This window comes from Chelmon rostratus, chromosome 6 (assembly GCF_017976325.1).
Source record: "Chelmon rostratus isolate fCheRos1 chromosome 6, fCheRos1.pri, whole genome shotgun sequence".
Classification (NCBI taxonomy): domain Eukaryota; kingdom Metazoa; phylum Chordata; class Actinopteri; order Chaetodontiformes; family Chaetodontidae; genus Chelmon; species Chelmon rostratus.
In genome coordinates, this window is record NC_055663.1 from 9,709,719 (window position 1) to 9,724,076 (window position 14,358).

The 14,358-nt window shown below is 41.6% G+C and overlaps 1 protein-coding gene across 1 annotated transcript; it reads left to right on the forward strand.

Annotated features, from left to right (window-relative positions):
* The first annotated feature begins 1,037 nt into the window (after positions 1 to 1,037).
* si:ch211-106e7.2 lies at positions 1,038 to 13,911 on the forward strand. The gene is made up of 4 exons (XM_041939848.1): positions 1,038 to 1,197; positions 7,972 to 12,282; positions 13,446 to 13,506; positions 13,622 to 13,911. The coding sequence occupies exons 2-4, from the start codon at positions 8,016 to 8,018 to the stop codon at positions 13,680 to 13,682; spliced, it is 4,389 nt and encodes a 1,462-aa protein (XP_041795782.1). The 5' UTR covers positions 1,038 to 1,197; positions 7,972 to 8,015; the 3' UTR covers positions 13,683 to 13,911.
* Positions 13,912 to 14,358: the final 447 nt, after the last annotated feature.

The window sequence follows — 14,358 nt, forward strand, 5'->3', positions numbered from 1 at the left end:
GAATATGGACATATATAGACATCCTGTAAGCATATCTGAACTTGTCTGGGCATGACTCCTGTGGTGGAAAATCTTCAGATGGGCCAGTTGGTATACAGAAAGTTCAACTCAAGTTCAACAAAGCTGAACTGTATCGCCTTAGCTATAGATGCTGTAGTAAAAAAGTGGTCAGGTTCCCTTCACACACAGAGTCTGAAATGAATGTCAGTCTAGAAGAGTTGGGTCCAGGGAGCATTATTCTCTTTACAGATTACAAAGCCTGAGTATGCTCTGCAGAACAGACTGATTTTCCTTGATAAAACATCACCTTTTATACAAAAATGCTGTTGGTATATTTGATGCTGTTGGTATATTTTATTGTTTATTGTTTCTCTTATTCTCATGTCTGGTATGTTTTTATTGCATTTACACATATTTTTATATGCATATTAGTTTATTTTATTCTAGTATCTTTATTTTATTTTATTATTACTTCTTATCTTTCTTATTGTTTCTAATGCAATACAAATTTTATTGACATGTTATGCTCAGTGACAATAAAGATCTTGAATCTTGAATCTTGAAAATTGGGGCGTGGATACAAAGTTATACCATGGCCCCTTAATTGATCTTTTACCATTTTTGGCCTTGTTTATACTGGCCAGTTGTTAGTAATTCCGCAAATGTTTAAACTGGGGTCTGGTGACCCATAAGACCTCCAGTGCATTAGCTGCCTTGCCTTAACTGGTTCTAGTGGTATGCTCTGTCATTTTTTTTAAATGGAAACATGGAAACATAAGACTTAATATGGACACATAGGACTCCAAACGGAGACACCTATTTACATCTTCATGCACATAAGAGCATGAAGGCTGCACTCACAGTGTCCAACAGCTCTCATCCTGTTACCATTATTTTCACCTCAGGTTACCGAAAAGCGAAAGCAGCGCACGGGTCCGCCTCCTGCTTGTGACGTCACACGCTCATGTGCGCGGCTGAGGGGGAGGCTGCGCGCGCAGTGTCGGGACGGGATGGGTGTTATCCGTCTTTCAGGCAGACAGAGGGGGGGTGCTCCTCTCCTAGTCGGTTGCAACATTGCGTTAAAATAGACGAAATATGGTTGAATAAATGTCAAAAAAGAAAAGAAAAGAGGAGCTACTCTGACTCCGGATGCTACGACCGCTACAGTGGAAGAAGGTGGACCTCGTCGAGATTAAAGTAAGTTCGCTAAACGAACCAGAATTGCCGCATTCACCACATGTACAGCGTAGCCAGGAACAGTGGAACAACAACGGTGAAAATGGAAAGGGTACATTACAAAGCTAGAGAAAGTTGAAGACGAGGATCACACACAGTAGAGAATAATAGAAAATGCCGACTCATGCTTCACAGTTACTGCTTGGAATTAGGATTCAAGTTAGGATTACTACGGTAAAGATGGTGTATTTTGCTACACGTGCACATTTTCCACAGTCCTGGCCAATATTGCACTTTTTGCACGGTCCATAGCAGTGTTATACTGTAAATACAACTGTTTGTGTGTGTTTGTGTTTGTTACTGACGTCGCTCTCCTGCCAGGACCAGATTCTGACTGGATCAGGGTCAAATTATGATTCTCTGTCTAATTCTTAAGTCTTTAATCTTAAAAAAATCTGAGTCTCAGGAGAAGTCAGCTTTTCTTCAGATTCAAATTCTGCTCTGAACGTCACTTTTTATACTATTGTCGGGCATGGCCATATGGTTTGGCCACATCCTTTTTTTAATCTTTTTACATTTTACTCTGATTCTATTGGTGTTTTGTTGTTTTGGGGGCTTTTCCCTCTCATGCCCCCTGGATGTCCTCTTACCTAATTTCTATTGGTAATTTTCCACTGTAGCTTTTGGGGATTTTCCATTGAGATCCCCTTGGCATCAGTATCTATTGGGATCTTAGGAACTTCTGGTGTTTTTATTTGTGTCCAGCCAACTCTTAGGACATTTTTTTTAAACATAGAACAGAACATAGGCCAAGCAAAACAGAGATAGTAAAAAGACTTACTAACTAAACAGACATATGACTCACTAAGCAAACAGAGATATTATTTCTTAAGTAAACAGAGATATGATTCATTGGGTAAACAGAAATAAGAGTTAGTAGACTCCAGTAGATTATATTTACAAAGATCCTCTTCATGTGCCCCTCTTCCCCATGCTTCTGAGCACAGAGCAGAGGGGCACATCTTGTCCTCAGTTTGACACTAAATTACCAGCCACAATTCAAGATTCAAGAGTCTTTATTGTCATTGAGCATGTCAATGAAATTTTCATTGCAACCCCATGTAAGGAACAGATAGTAAGAAAGATAAGAAGACTAGAAAGAATAAAATTAAGATAACTACAACAAAATAAAATAAACCAACATGCAATAAAAATATTCGTAAAGCAATTGGGGATTTGTTGTTGTTACTGCAATAGCAAATAGCACTAAAAGGTGTGGTCGCCCTTTTCTTTTGTTGTGAATTGCTGTAGTTGAGAGTTGAGGTTGCAGGCTGACGCACCACACCAAACAAATGGTCCATTTTAAGACCCAAAGAATAAAGTAACACTTCGTAGTCTTAAGGCTGAGGGCTCCCAGAGCTCTTCCTAACCAGCTGCTAGCTCTCTCCACCTACGCTAGCCACATTACTTTCTCTCTCTCTCTCTCTCTCTCTCTCTCTCTCTCTCTGTGTGTGTGTGTGTGTGTGTGTGTGTCGACATCGCCTGTTGGAATACAGTGATAGCTCTTTGATCCTCCTCTTTTTCACTTTCTTGCTGGTCCAGGGAGCAACTGGCTTAGCCCGTGAGGTATGTGATCGGATGAATCAAAAATCAAACCTATGTCAGATTAAGCATGATCAGAGGTGAGATGATGTTAAAATGTAGGCCACTCTCAGTTGTGGTATGTGAGGTCAGGCAGGGCAGACCAGCAAGAGGGAATCCAGATGTGGTCTTGTATACATAGAGGCTTATTCTGACATAAATCCCCTATAGAGGTGGATATATGTTGACAGGTATAGTTGGTAACAGTTGAGGAAAATACTCCTCAGTAAGACAACAACAACATTGTTGTCTGTATGTTAACGGCAGAGTTTTCTGATCTGATACTGCCTGTTAATAAAGTTCTCTTCAACACAAGGTGTGCTTCCTACACCATCATCACACCACTGCTCAGCAGGACCTGGCTGATAAACATCACCTGTCAAGACACCAATGTTTAGCTGTTGTTGTTTTCCACATCTCTCTATGATCTTTAGCCATGTGTTGTCATCTCTGTGTATCGTTCCTTTTAGTTAACTTTTTCCTATGTTATTGTTTTGGGGGCATAATTCTATTTATTATGTCTTCTATTTGTTTAGAAAGCCAGGGGTTATCTAGTTTGATAGTCAGGGATCTGCTGATACAGTTTTCCTTGCTGTAAAAAGTTAGCGGGTTCTACATTAAGGCTTTTGTTTTCCATTTTGCTCTAGATTTGTTTTCCATGCCTGTCCCTGCCTTATGATGGAGCATGTGTCAGTCACACATGCTGTTTTAGTGGAACAGTCAAATGATGTCTCTTGAGCCATAATGCACTCTCCTCTTGTGGTGGTTGACAACATTGCATATCCCATCTTCCATTGTGTACCCGTGCCAATTTTGCTCACAGAGCTTGTGATGTCCCAAATCAGCATATTGTCTGTCATCTTCTAGCCCAGTCTCCAGTGTACATTTTGCCGTTTGTGTTTGTAGGCTGCCAGGGTTGAGCTCTGTTTGTTTGAACTCAGGTGTTTATTCTTTGTCCTTTGGCTCATCTGTCAGGTTTTGAGTTATTACAAAGTGCTCTTTGTTCCAGTTATCTGCTGATTGTAATCTTTCATTCACTTGGTTCCAAATTCCGGTGACCCATATTCTGTCTGAAGGGGTGGAACTTGCCACTACCATGGTCCACATTTCTCACAGCCTGGTTTGGGTCTGCCATTGCTGCTCCTTTGTGTCTAACCCCAGGCAAGGACTGAGAAGTCGATAGTAGGGAGATCCGCAGGGTCATATCCTGGTGAGCAGTGGTGACTAGGGTCCCCACTGCTTGTGGCATCATCTGCGGGAGATATCCCATCAGTGTCAGGAGTCCCAGGATACCTGACCATCCATTCCCTCAGTGAATTCTGAACAGGCTCAGTCAGCTCCTCCGTGGTGTTCGCTGGGGCTGCTGGGCTTCCAGTCATGGCCTCTTTCCCACTCCCATTGGGTTCATCAGCATGCGGGTCCTTCTCAGTGGTGGTTAAATTGGTACCAGGTTGGTACCATTGTTATCCTTTCACCTGGACAACAGTGCCAGTTGTTCTGACCACCTTAATGGGCCTTCTCTTCTTGGTTGTTCTGCTTTCTTCAGAACACTTGAACATACACCTTATCACCTGGTTCCTCTTGGTTTTCTGGTGGATCTGTCTTCAGCTTTTCCTGCTTAGAGACAGCAGGAGGGAGATAGCTTGATGTATGTTAGACATTTGTTTTACATGTGCGTTTATCTTGCTCACATTAGCATTACTTCTGTAAGCCATTAGTGCAAGAGGTAAAGAATCTCCCTAATTGAGCCACATAGCCATTCAAATTTTGACACACGACCAATCTCTGTTTTATTCCTAGTTTCTGGAGGGGTCCTTTCACTTTTTGATCCACAAACATTGTCAGAACTTTTTCAATCAGAACTCCCAAATCTGGCAATGACCTCTCTGGATAGGAATTTTACAACCATGTCTGTTTTATGTTTGGCGGGTTTGGTTCTACCCATCTGCTGAAGCAATCCTCTACTTCCAGCATGTCTCTCTTTCCCTCTTATTGGCTTCAGCGTGTTTAGCCGCTTCTCGCCTGCATTGTTCCCTATCGTTATTAATTTACTGTCTTTTCTGTGGGCAGCACACTTGAGAACTGCGATGCGGCTGGGTTTCATCAGGACCAAAATCAGTCTTTCAATTTGGTCGACCCATCTGTCTTTAGGAAACCTTTGGACTATCATGTAGCTCAACAGGTGACATACAGCGTAAACATAGGCGAAGTCAGTATGAATGTTTACAGAATAACCACCTGTTAGTTCACAGGAATGGGTCAATGCAGTAGGCTCTGCAAGTTGAACAGAGCATGGTTGACTGCATTGTTCAGCTTCCCATACCACCATTTCTGTGTTGTGTTACTGAATGACAGCATATCCTGCTTTCAAACCATCTCTGTCTTTATAACAGGATCCATCAACAAAAGAGGTTAGGTCAGGGTCAATGAGCTGAGTTGCACTCATGTCAGGTCATAATTTAGAGAAGGCTTCAACCTCTGTTATACATTCATGTTCCTGTACATGGTTTGGTAGAGGCATGAGATCTGCAGAGGATTTTCTTTGACCTTACATTCTTTTATTGAGACATCTGGATATTCCAACAGCCGTAAGTCTTGCCGTCACTTGATGATGCTTTTTCATGTTGCAGATAAGCTGCAGCCAGAGCCTGAATGCAGTCTGAAAAACCCTACTTTACTGGGGACAGTGTTGTGGAGTAACAGGCCAATGGTTGTGTGTGCTGCCCCACTCCTGTATTTTGGGGCAGTGCTCCACGTGCATGCCTGCTACTGCATGAAACATAGTGAAAATGTCTTTGAGTAGTCTGGCAGAATAAGTGCAGGGGTGTGCTGCAACAGTGTTTTGATTGTATCAAAGGCAACATGACCATCAGTGGTCCACTTCAGGGTGGCATGCAGGTCCCCCACCGCTGCCTCTTTGACTATAAATCTCAATTGGGCTATTGAGTCAGTACTTCTTCCTCTGTTTCTGATTCAGCTGTACTTTATTATCCTTTTCCCATCTTGCATCACTCTTCTGATTCTTGTCTCTCTGCCTCTGCTATTCTCTTTCTTGCCCCACTAAATCTGGAGGCTCCCCTCTTTGGTTGTTTAAAGATATGTTTGTGTCTCAAGTCGTACACTGGTTACTCTTCTGGCTCTCGTAATGTGGAAGACAGTCCCTCCTCCTTGCTCCTGCTTTCCATTCATCTCATAGTCTACCCTTATATTCATCTTTTTCATCTGCATTAGTTGCCACACGCACCTTCTTTCCTCTTGAAACAGTTTTAGTACTTCTTCTTCTCTTACCCTCTTCTCTTTTCTCTAAGTGCTTCCAAAGGCAACTGGACGTGCTTGTTGTTCTAGAAGATATTAGAACGTTTTGCCTCTCATCCAAGAAGCTTCTTCGGTTCTAACTGACTGGTGGCAAGTCTCGGGTATTTATGCTTTTGCAGGATTATAGACCCTCCTAGCTATCATGTGAGTCACATGAGCCACGGTGTTAACACCATGCTCACATCATATGTTCTTTCCTTGGCCAAAGTTTTTTGTTCTTTTGTTCCATCCTCGGGGTGTTTGTCGCATCTCCTGTCTCTTGAGGAGGTGTATTTTCTCCAATATATTAATTGCTGGTTTTCCTGTCCGCTCATTATTTCTTGTACACACTTACCTCTCTCATTGTTTATTCTCTTTGGCTGTATGCAGTTAAAACAGCAATAATTCTTCCTGCTGTCTGTGCAGTTTTGTATATATGCTGTACCCCTATTGTCCCTCCTGCTTTCCACTGCACTGTTCTGGGAATAATTAATACAGTAATCCCTCGTTTATCGCGGGGGTTACGTTCCAAAAATAACCCGCGATAAGTGAAATCCGCGAAGTAGATATATCTTCATTTTTACTATTATTACGACGGCCTTGTTGCGGACTGTCACAGCTCTTTTTGCATCCGTGTTAAAGTTTATTGCTGCTGTCGCCCTGATTTTATTTTCCTCCTTCTTTATGTAACGAACCGAAGATTCATTTATTCCGTAATGACGCCCGACAGCCGCATAGCTTTTACCGTCCTTCAGCATGTCCAAAAGTTTAACTTTTTCTGTAATAGTGAGCATCTTCCTCGGCCTCTTCGGTGCGTCTGGAGGCCCCTTTGTCGGCGCAGAACGCTTCTTCGACATTGTGGGTTTTGTCAAGGAGAAAAATTGCAAACAAATTTGGCAGAATGTGCAGAAACGAAAACTGTCATAAAAATATCAACTTTTCACTTCTAAACAGTGAAGCCACTGAGCCAAATAGTATTCAGAGCACAATGCACTGTAAAAAAAAGCGCTGTAAAAAAAAGCGCTGTTAAAAAAAAGCGCTGTAAAAAAAAACACTGTAAAAAAAATCTGCGAAGCCGCGATAAGTGAAGCGTGATATAGCGAGGGATTACTGTATTCTTATTTCTAATACTGCTGTAAAGTGTCCTTCCTCCCCTGTCAGGGAGTTGTATCCTCTTCCAGTTGATTTCTCTACTCAAAATAGTAAAATCTGATATGTCTCCCACAATAGCATGTCCCTCAGTATCTAATGCCTCCTCCGAAACTGCGCCTGATTGATATGGTGTTCACAAATAATTTGATAACAGTCTTTATGGGAATAATTGGTAGTGTTCCTCGAATCCACTCTGACCTGTCACCCCCCTTACAGCAGTAGGTCTGTTTATCAGAAGCTGCGCATGTTGCCGTTCTAATGAGCATGCGTTTCCTTCAACAACCATATGTTTTATCTTCTTTCCAAAAATAAGTTATTCTTCCTTTTGTGTCTTTATCTGATCCTCTCAGGTTCCTGATTCTGTAAGATCTGCCATTCACTGTAACAACGTCCACTTTGTGTATCCTTCAGTAGTCATGATTTACTCCCAACCCCTCTGTGGTGGTCCACTTTCAACAAGAAGGCTTATTAGTGGCTCATTCCTTTATCCACTATTTGTTATCTTTTTCTATCTTGACTTGAAAGTGTTGGGGGAAGAGCACTGGTCTCCTCTGGACCAGAACAGCAGCAGAAGGTACAGGCTAACATGATCTGGCTTGTGTGTGCCCACCAAATAGATTTTTTTTTATGTAACGTTGTATACTAAACAATTTGTCAGTGCATACATTAGTGTTTCACAACGCTTATAGTTTTGAATTTCTCTTTCAGGAAAGTTCCCTCTTCAACCTACTGCAAGGCTAACAGAGGACAAAATGCAGTCTTGTGCAAGCATAAATGGGAAGTACCTACAGGTTGGACCACCCGCACAATCCTCACAGGCTGCTACTCACATTACCCAGGACACCATGTGGAATCAGCAAGATGGGACAGCAAGTAACTCATATCATCAAAGGACATTGAACACAGGTGTACGACCACCACAAAGTGCCCCTTTCACTTTTTGCAATACAGCTTACTCTAATGGACAAATGTTAAACTTTCAGACCTTAGCAGTTCCTCTTCTGGCAGTTTCTTCTCAGCAGCTAGCTGTAGGGAAGACTAACACTTGTTATCAACAAGTGTTACAGGGCAATCCACAAAACTCATTTGCAAATATTCAAAGTGGAAACATGGTTTTGCTGGTCGCTAATGGACTTCATGGTGCCAACCAGCAAAATTGTTATCCGAACTCTGTATTAATCAGTTCATCGACCCAAAGTCCACCCAACATGTTGAAAGCAAAATCTACATACCCTCAGCAAGACATGTCAATGCACTGGAATCAACAGGGTACAGTTCATGGGAAGCAGTCACTAAGGACACAGGATGGGAATGTTGCACCTGATGTCCAACCTTGTAGGACTCTGAAAAGCATGCTTCAAATTGTAAATGGAAAGTCGACTAAACCCACTTTAACAAAGACTGCAACAGCTTCCTGGTTTCCACATAAACAGGTGGCTTGCACCAGTACATTGGTGTCTGGTGCTGCACATAACAAACAGACTGCTCATAATAAGAATCACAGACAAAATGCCCTACCATCTTGTAGTGCCGCTATCTCTCAGTCTTTCAGAAACAAAAGCATCACTGCATGCTCATCATCAAGTAAACATATTTTGCCCGTTTCCAGCATGAGTCCGAAAACTCAACAATACCCAGTTTATCTCAACTCAATACATAACAACAGGGAAGAAGCCACCCACCGTTTCTTGTCAAAAACAAATGAGCTTCCCTCAAATCCTTCTAATACGCAAGAGCAAATGCTCAGCCCCCAGATGATCGCAAGAATTGCGGACAATCCATCCAAGTCATTAACTGTTAGCTCAGGTGGTTGTTCTCTAGTCAATACTAGTTCATCATACAGAGGGCAGCAGCTTGTCAGTGAGGTCAGAATGACGAAGTCGAATCAAAATATGCAACCGGTGATGCTGACTGGTTACAACCCAAATGCCTCCCGATCCAGACCACTCAGTTCTGAACTATCTTTGTCAAAAACCACCCACAGTGTTATGTCAACAGCACAGCACACTGTGCCTGTGCCACAGCAAAGCTCTGCACCAAATGCATTCTGTGTCACAGCAACAGCAGATAGAAGTGAAAATGGAGGCAGGGCAGCCACTGCAGTTTCTCCTAAAAGTAACAAGGGGAATCTTGTTGGATCATTGAAATTGCCGGAGAACATTTCACAACAGAGAGATAAGACTGAATCATCTGTGGCAAACAATTGTGAAGTGATTGATATACTTGAAATGCTCTTATCAGCCAAGGCAAATGACGGCTCCATTCACTCATCTCCTGGTCACACGGGCACCAGAGCTGTTGTGCAGCCGTTGTCACAGGAAAGCTACCAGGTTTCCAGTAAGCAAACTTCTTCTAACACAATCAGTCAATCAGCCGAGCACACTGCAACAGATGAATGTTTAAGTAACTCACAAGGATTAGTTGTTTCACCAGTTGTGGCACAAAACAAAAATGCTCCATATTTGAGAGAAGGATCTAATCTTTACCCAGAAAATCCAAATCAAATAAGGTCCAACAAATCTGGAATCAGCCATTCAGTAGCATCCAGTGATGGTACTTTTGTGTCGTCTTCAGATTCAGATGTGCATCAGGACGTGTCACAACAGTTATGTGCAGAAGACACAAGATCTGAGCTAACTATTAACATGCAAGTAGACCAGCATGTTGCACTAACAGCGCAACAATCAGTAACCTCTGAAGTGCCAGTTAACCAAAATGGTGACCAAAGTGAGGATCCAACTGATCCAAAGGCCTTGGAGCTTTCCTCAGTCCCAACAATCCCATGGAGAGTTGTCAATTTAATTAAGTTGATACAGGATTCTGAAAAAGCTCAGATGAAGCTCAAAATGGATCTTATAAAGTTTGATTCTGAAACCAAATTATTAAGCCTCTTTTGGAATGGCAACATTAAAAACCTGTCATGTAAGCTCAAGACAGGCTGGTACAAGGATTTAATGACTGATACTAGAGAATTCTGCAGTGAACACACAACATCTGATGTCATACTGTCACAAGTAAAGCCCAGCTTTTGGAAGCAACTCAGCAATTACCATGTCCTCATAGATAATGAAGTTTATTCAGAACTTCCCTACAAATCCTCATGGTTGAATGTCAATGAGCAGTTAGATGACATTGATAAAGAGTTTGGCTTCCCAGCTTCTTTGACACGTCTTCACACAATTGAAAGTTATAGCCAGCCAGATCAGGTTTGGACAGTCAACAGCAATCTTGCACAAATTCTAAGTGAGGTACCAAACAAGGTCTTGTCACAAACAGCGCTGGAACCAGTTGACACAGGTGAAGAAACTCAAGCCTCCACTGTTGATGCCACTTCAACACAAGTTGCCTCTCCTAATAAAACAAACAGTGCCGATTCCAGTGACCCATATTACTCATTTGAAATCCAAGTTTTGCCTCCAGAAGAGGCCAAACGTATCTTTGAAAAAGTACAAGCACAAACAATGGACACCGACGGTCAGCCAGAGACAGTCAAGAATAACTCCAAACTGAAAAAGAAGAAAAGAATAGAACAGGTTTGCTGCATTTCAAAGTGGATAAAAATGAAATGTGGACCGGACACACCTATTAGTGATTGTCAGTGCAAAAATGAGCAAAGTCTTAAAGACTGTGCTGTCAAGACCCTTGATAAGAAAGAGACAACAGTACAAAAGGAAGATAACATGCCTGCCATCAGATATGACAGCAAATTCCACACAGAAGGAGATAATAAATTGAAGGGCAAGGATAACATCGACAGTCAATTTATGACATGTAGTCGGTCTGAGCCTTGCAATGAACTCAGTCAAACCACTGCCTTAACTGACAATGACCACAAATCTCACTCATATTTTGACAAAGAACCAAAAAACATTTCCCAGATAAGCATGAACAGTAGCCAGTCAACCGTAGCAGTCATAGGTGAAGACAAAGATCTCTCCAGCTGCGACAGTACAATTCAGTCAGACTCTGAAGTGCATTGTATACATGATGAGTTTAAATATACAGGATGTACGCAGTCCTTTACTTCAGTCAGTAATGGCAATGAAATTGAAAATCTCCCCAGCAGTGAAAGTGAAGTTGCCAGCCAGATGTCAGACCTTGGTGGCCAGACTCAATTGACATGTACCAATGAGGCTGCGTCATCATTGGAAACTGAAGAAGAACAAACTCAAATTAGTGCAACATCTGCCCTCCAGATACCTTTCAGCCTCATTGGAAGACATGAAACCGTTGAGAGAAAGCGGAAGAGACTGAGTAGTCTTGATAGATTTTTTCCATCCCTTAAGAAATCAAACAAATGCAAACCCCCTGTCGATGTGGATTCACAGCCAACACGTAGGGAGGTTTTAATTGATACAACTGACAGTGAACCTTTAGCTTCAAACTCTACAGCTGTACAACTGGTACTGTTTGGCTCAGCAGCACCACAAGACAGGTGCTTTTTAAATGGCAGCAGAAAGAAATGCTTGTCATCTGCAGGGGCTGCATCTTATGGACTACCAAAACCTCCAGAAGTTCTCAAAGTCATTCTCAGTCCCTTGAGGAGAAAGCCCAGGAAAACTGTCCCGACAGGGAAATATTCAGTCAAACAATGGATTCTTGGAAAAAGGAGAATTTTTTCACCGACTAAAATTAGGTGCAGAAACAAACTGAAATCACATAAATTTGCTTTTGCCTCTTTGTCAATGGTGAGTCTCAAGAAAACTGTTGGCCCCACCAACACAGAGGAGCTGCCAGTTTCTACTGAAATGAGGATCTGGAATCGAAATACGAAACGCAGTCCAAGTCTGAGGAGGAGGACTCTCTCTGACAGACTCAAATGCAGAACGGAGAAGACAAAGAAGGATGCAGTCACACTCGAACAGCCTGCTGATCAAGAGAAAAGTAATGCTGAGAATGGAAGCCAAGCTGTCATTCCTCTCCAGCAGAATTATGTCCTGAGGTTCACTGTGTTACCCAAAACCTTCAACTTCAAAGACGGGTCCAATGGAAGACAGGAGACCAATTACCATGTTCCAAGTAAGTCATAATATTGAGATTTTGGAGGTGGTACAGCAGTTATAGTATTAAACTTCCAAAAAGTTGAGACTTGCAAGAGGTGGATTAAAGAGGAATGGTCAAAATCAATGCAGCAAATCACTTGATTTTCAAACTCCACATGACCTGTTTGTAACAAAGGCTTGCTGCTAAAAACTTTCAGTCTCCAAGCCCAAGCCAAGATAAGCCTGATGGCATCACTTTGAGTACAGAGTTACCTGCTCAGATGTTAGAAGGTGTTTCCAAAGCCACAGAAGACACTATAAACAGTTTCAGTTTTAGTCAGGTGTTGAGGTGAGTACTCTGTGTAGTACTTACCTCTGCTGTACTCACTAGTGTGGTCTTAATAAACACAATCTTCCTGCATGGTAGTTGATAAAGATGCACTTTTCAGTCCCTGGTTGAAGCTCAGATCAGCTGTCTCCATCCACAGCTCAACAGCTTGCTTTGGGTCAAATGTCTCTGTGGTCGTCTTTGACAGGTGAATGTGCATCAGAGCTCAGCTATCAGAGGACGCTGCAAAGCGTTTCCTGCTCACTTTAAGCACATCCAGTCTGTCATAGTAAGTCTCTGTCAAGCTGGGAGGTGGTTTTTGTGATCCATCAAAGAGCAGACTGCAAAATTCAGCAGACTGCAACATCGGTCTGAACTCCCCACTGTTTGTGCAATGCTCTGCTTGATGTACACCTCTGACACTCAATCCAACCCGCTTCAAAAAAGAAAAGTCCTCAGCATAGGGAGACACAGGGTGTGTGTGTTTAACCTCATTAAATGCTTTCGTCACACAGAGCTGGCTGTCTTAATTTCAACTTCTTTAGCAAGTGGGCGACTGGAACCAAAATGATCCCATTCACGACATAGTCCATTCTATAACCCACACCCAGTTGACCCAAGGGAACAGTGTTGACAGTGGAGAGCAGAAGGAACCTTCTTATTTATCTGGACTGGTCATGTGATTAAAGAACAGACTCATCAGAGACTGATTCCTCATAAGAAAGAAATTTTGGAAAGCCAATCAGCAATCTTTACAGTTTCAAAATGTAATAAAGAGTTGTTCCTCTCTGTAATTAAAGTGAAAGAAAGAAAATGTTTTTTCGGTGTCCTCTGTCAACTAAGCCTTCTTTTTTTGTTGTTATTTTTTTCAGATAAGAGTGCCGTTGTTGAAAGAACGCAAGCGCTCCAACATAACTGCCATGACGAAAAAAGGTAATGAACAAAAGTAGTAAAGCATATATAATTTTTTATCGTTTTTATTGCTTTTTATTGTTTAAGAAATGGCTAAACAGTTTTTACTGATTATTATGAATGAACTCTACCATAGATACATGGTGTCCAAATCCAGAGAAGAAGTCCTGTCCTCTACATTTGCCTTCCGTCCCTAAGACCTCCACATGCTTCCACGAATTTCAGAAGAAATACATGGAGAAGATGAAGCAATTCCTGGATGGATAACATGACAGGCTGGAGTTTCAGTGGCAACAGAGACAGTTTTCACGTCAAATACTTTCTTCTCTCTGGGAAATTCTTCATTTTAAAGAAAATTCCCTTTAAGATTATTACAGAAATGATTGTGTTTTTCTATTGTGTATTCAAGGAGTAAATGGAAATTGTTGCTGGCTTTGTATGTCTTCGCTCTCAACGGTCAAAGATGTTACTACTGTGTATAGATCACATGTGTTTTCATCAGTTTGCACACAGAGTCGTCAGCTGTTAACATGGCCGTAAAGTATTTTAAATCAACTTATGGTATGTTTCCTCATGTTTCAAAAAATATTTTATGCAAAACTTAACTGTGGACTGTATATTACAGTTACAGCTTTATATTTTCATGTTTTTGTACATTAAGAATATTTTTACATATTGCATCTTATTTTTATAAGAAACACAAAATGTGATATATTTTTTATGACTTTTTTTAATTGTTCTTTAAATTGATTCACCAGAACTGAGTAGGTCAATGTGAGCTGCCTGATATGTGTGGGAGTCAGGAGAGTGTGCTGTGACCTGGCTCTTATCTAAATTAATGTTAGTTCGTCTGAAACAAACCCCCAAACTGAG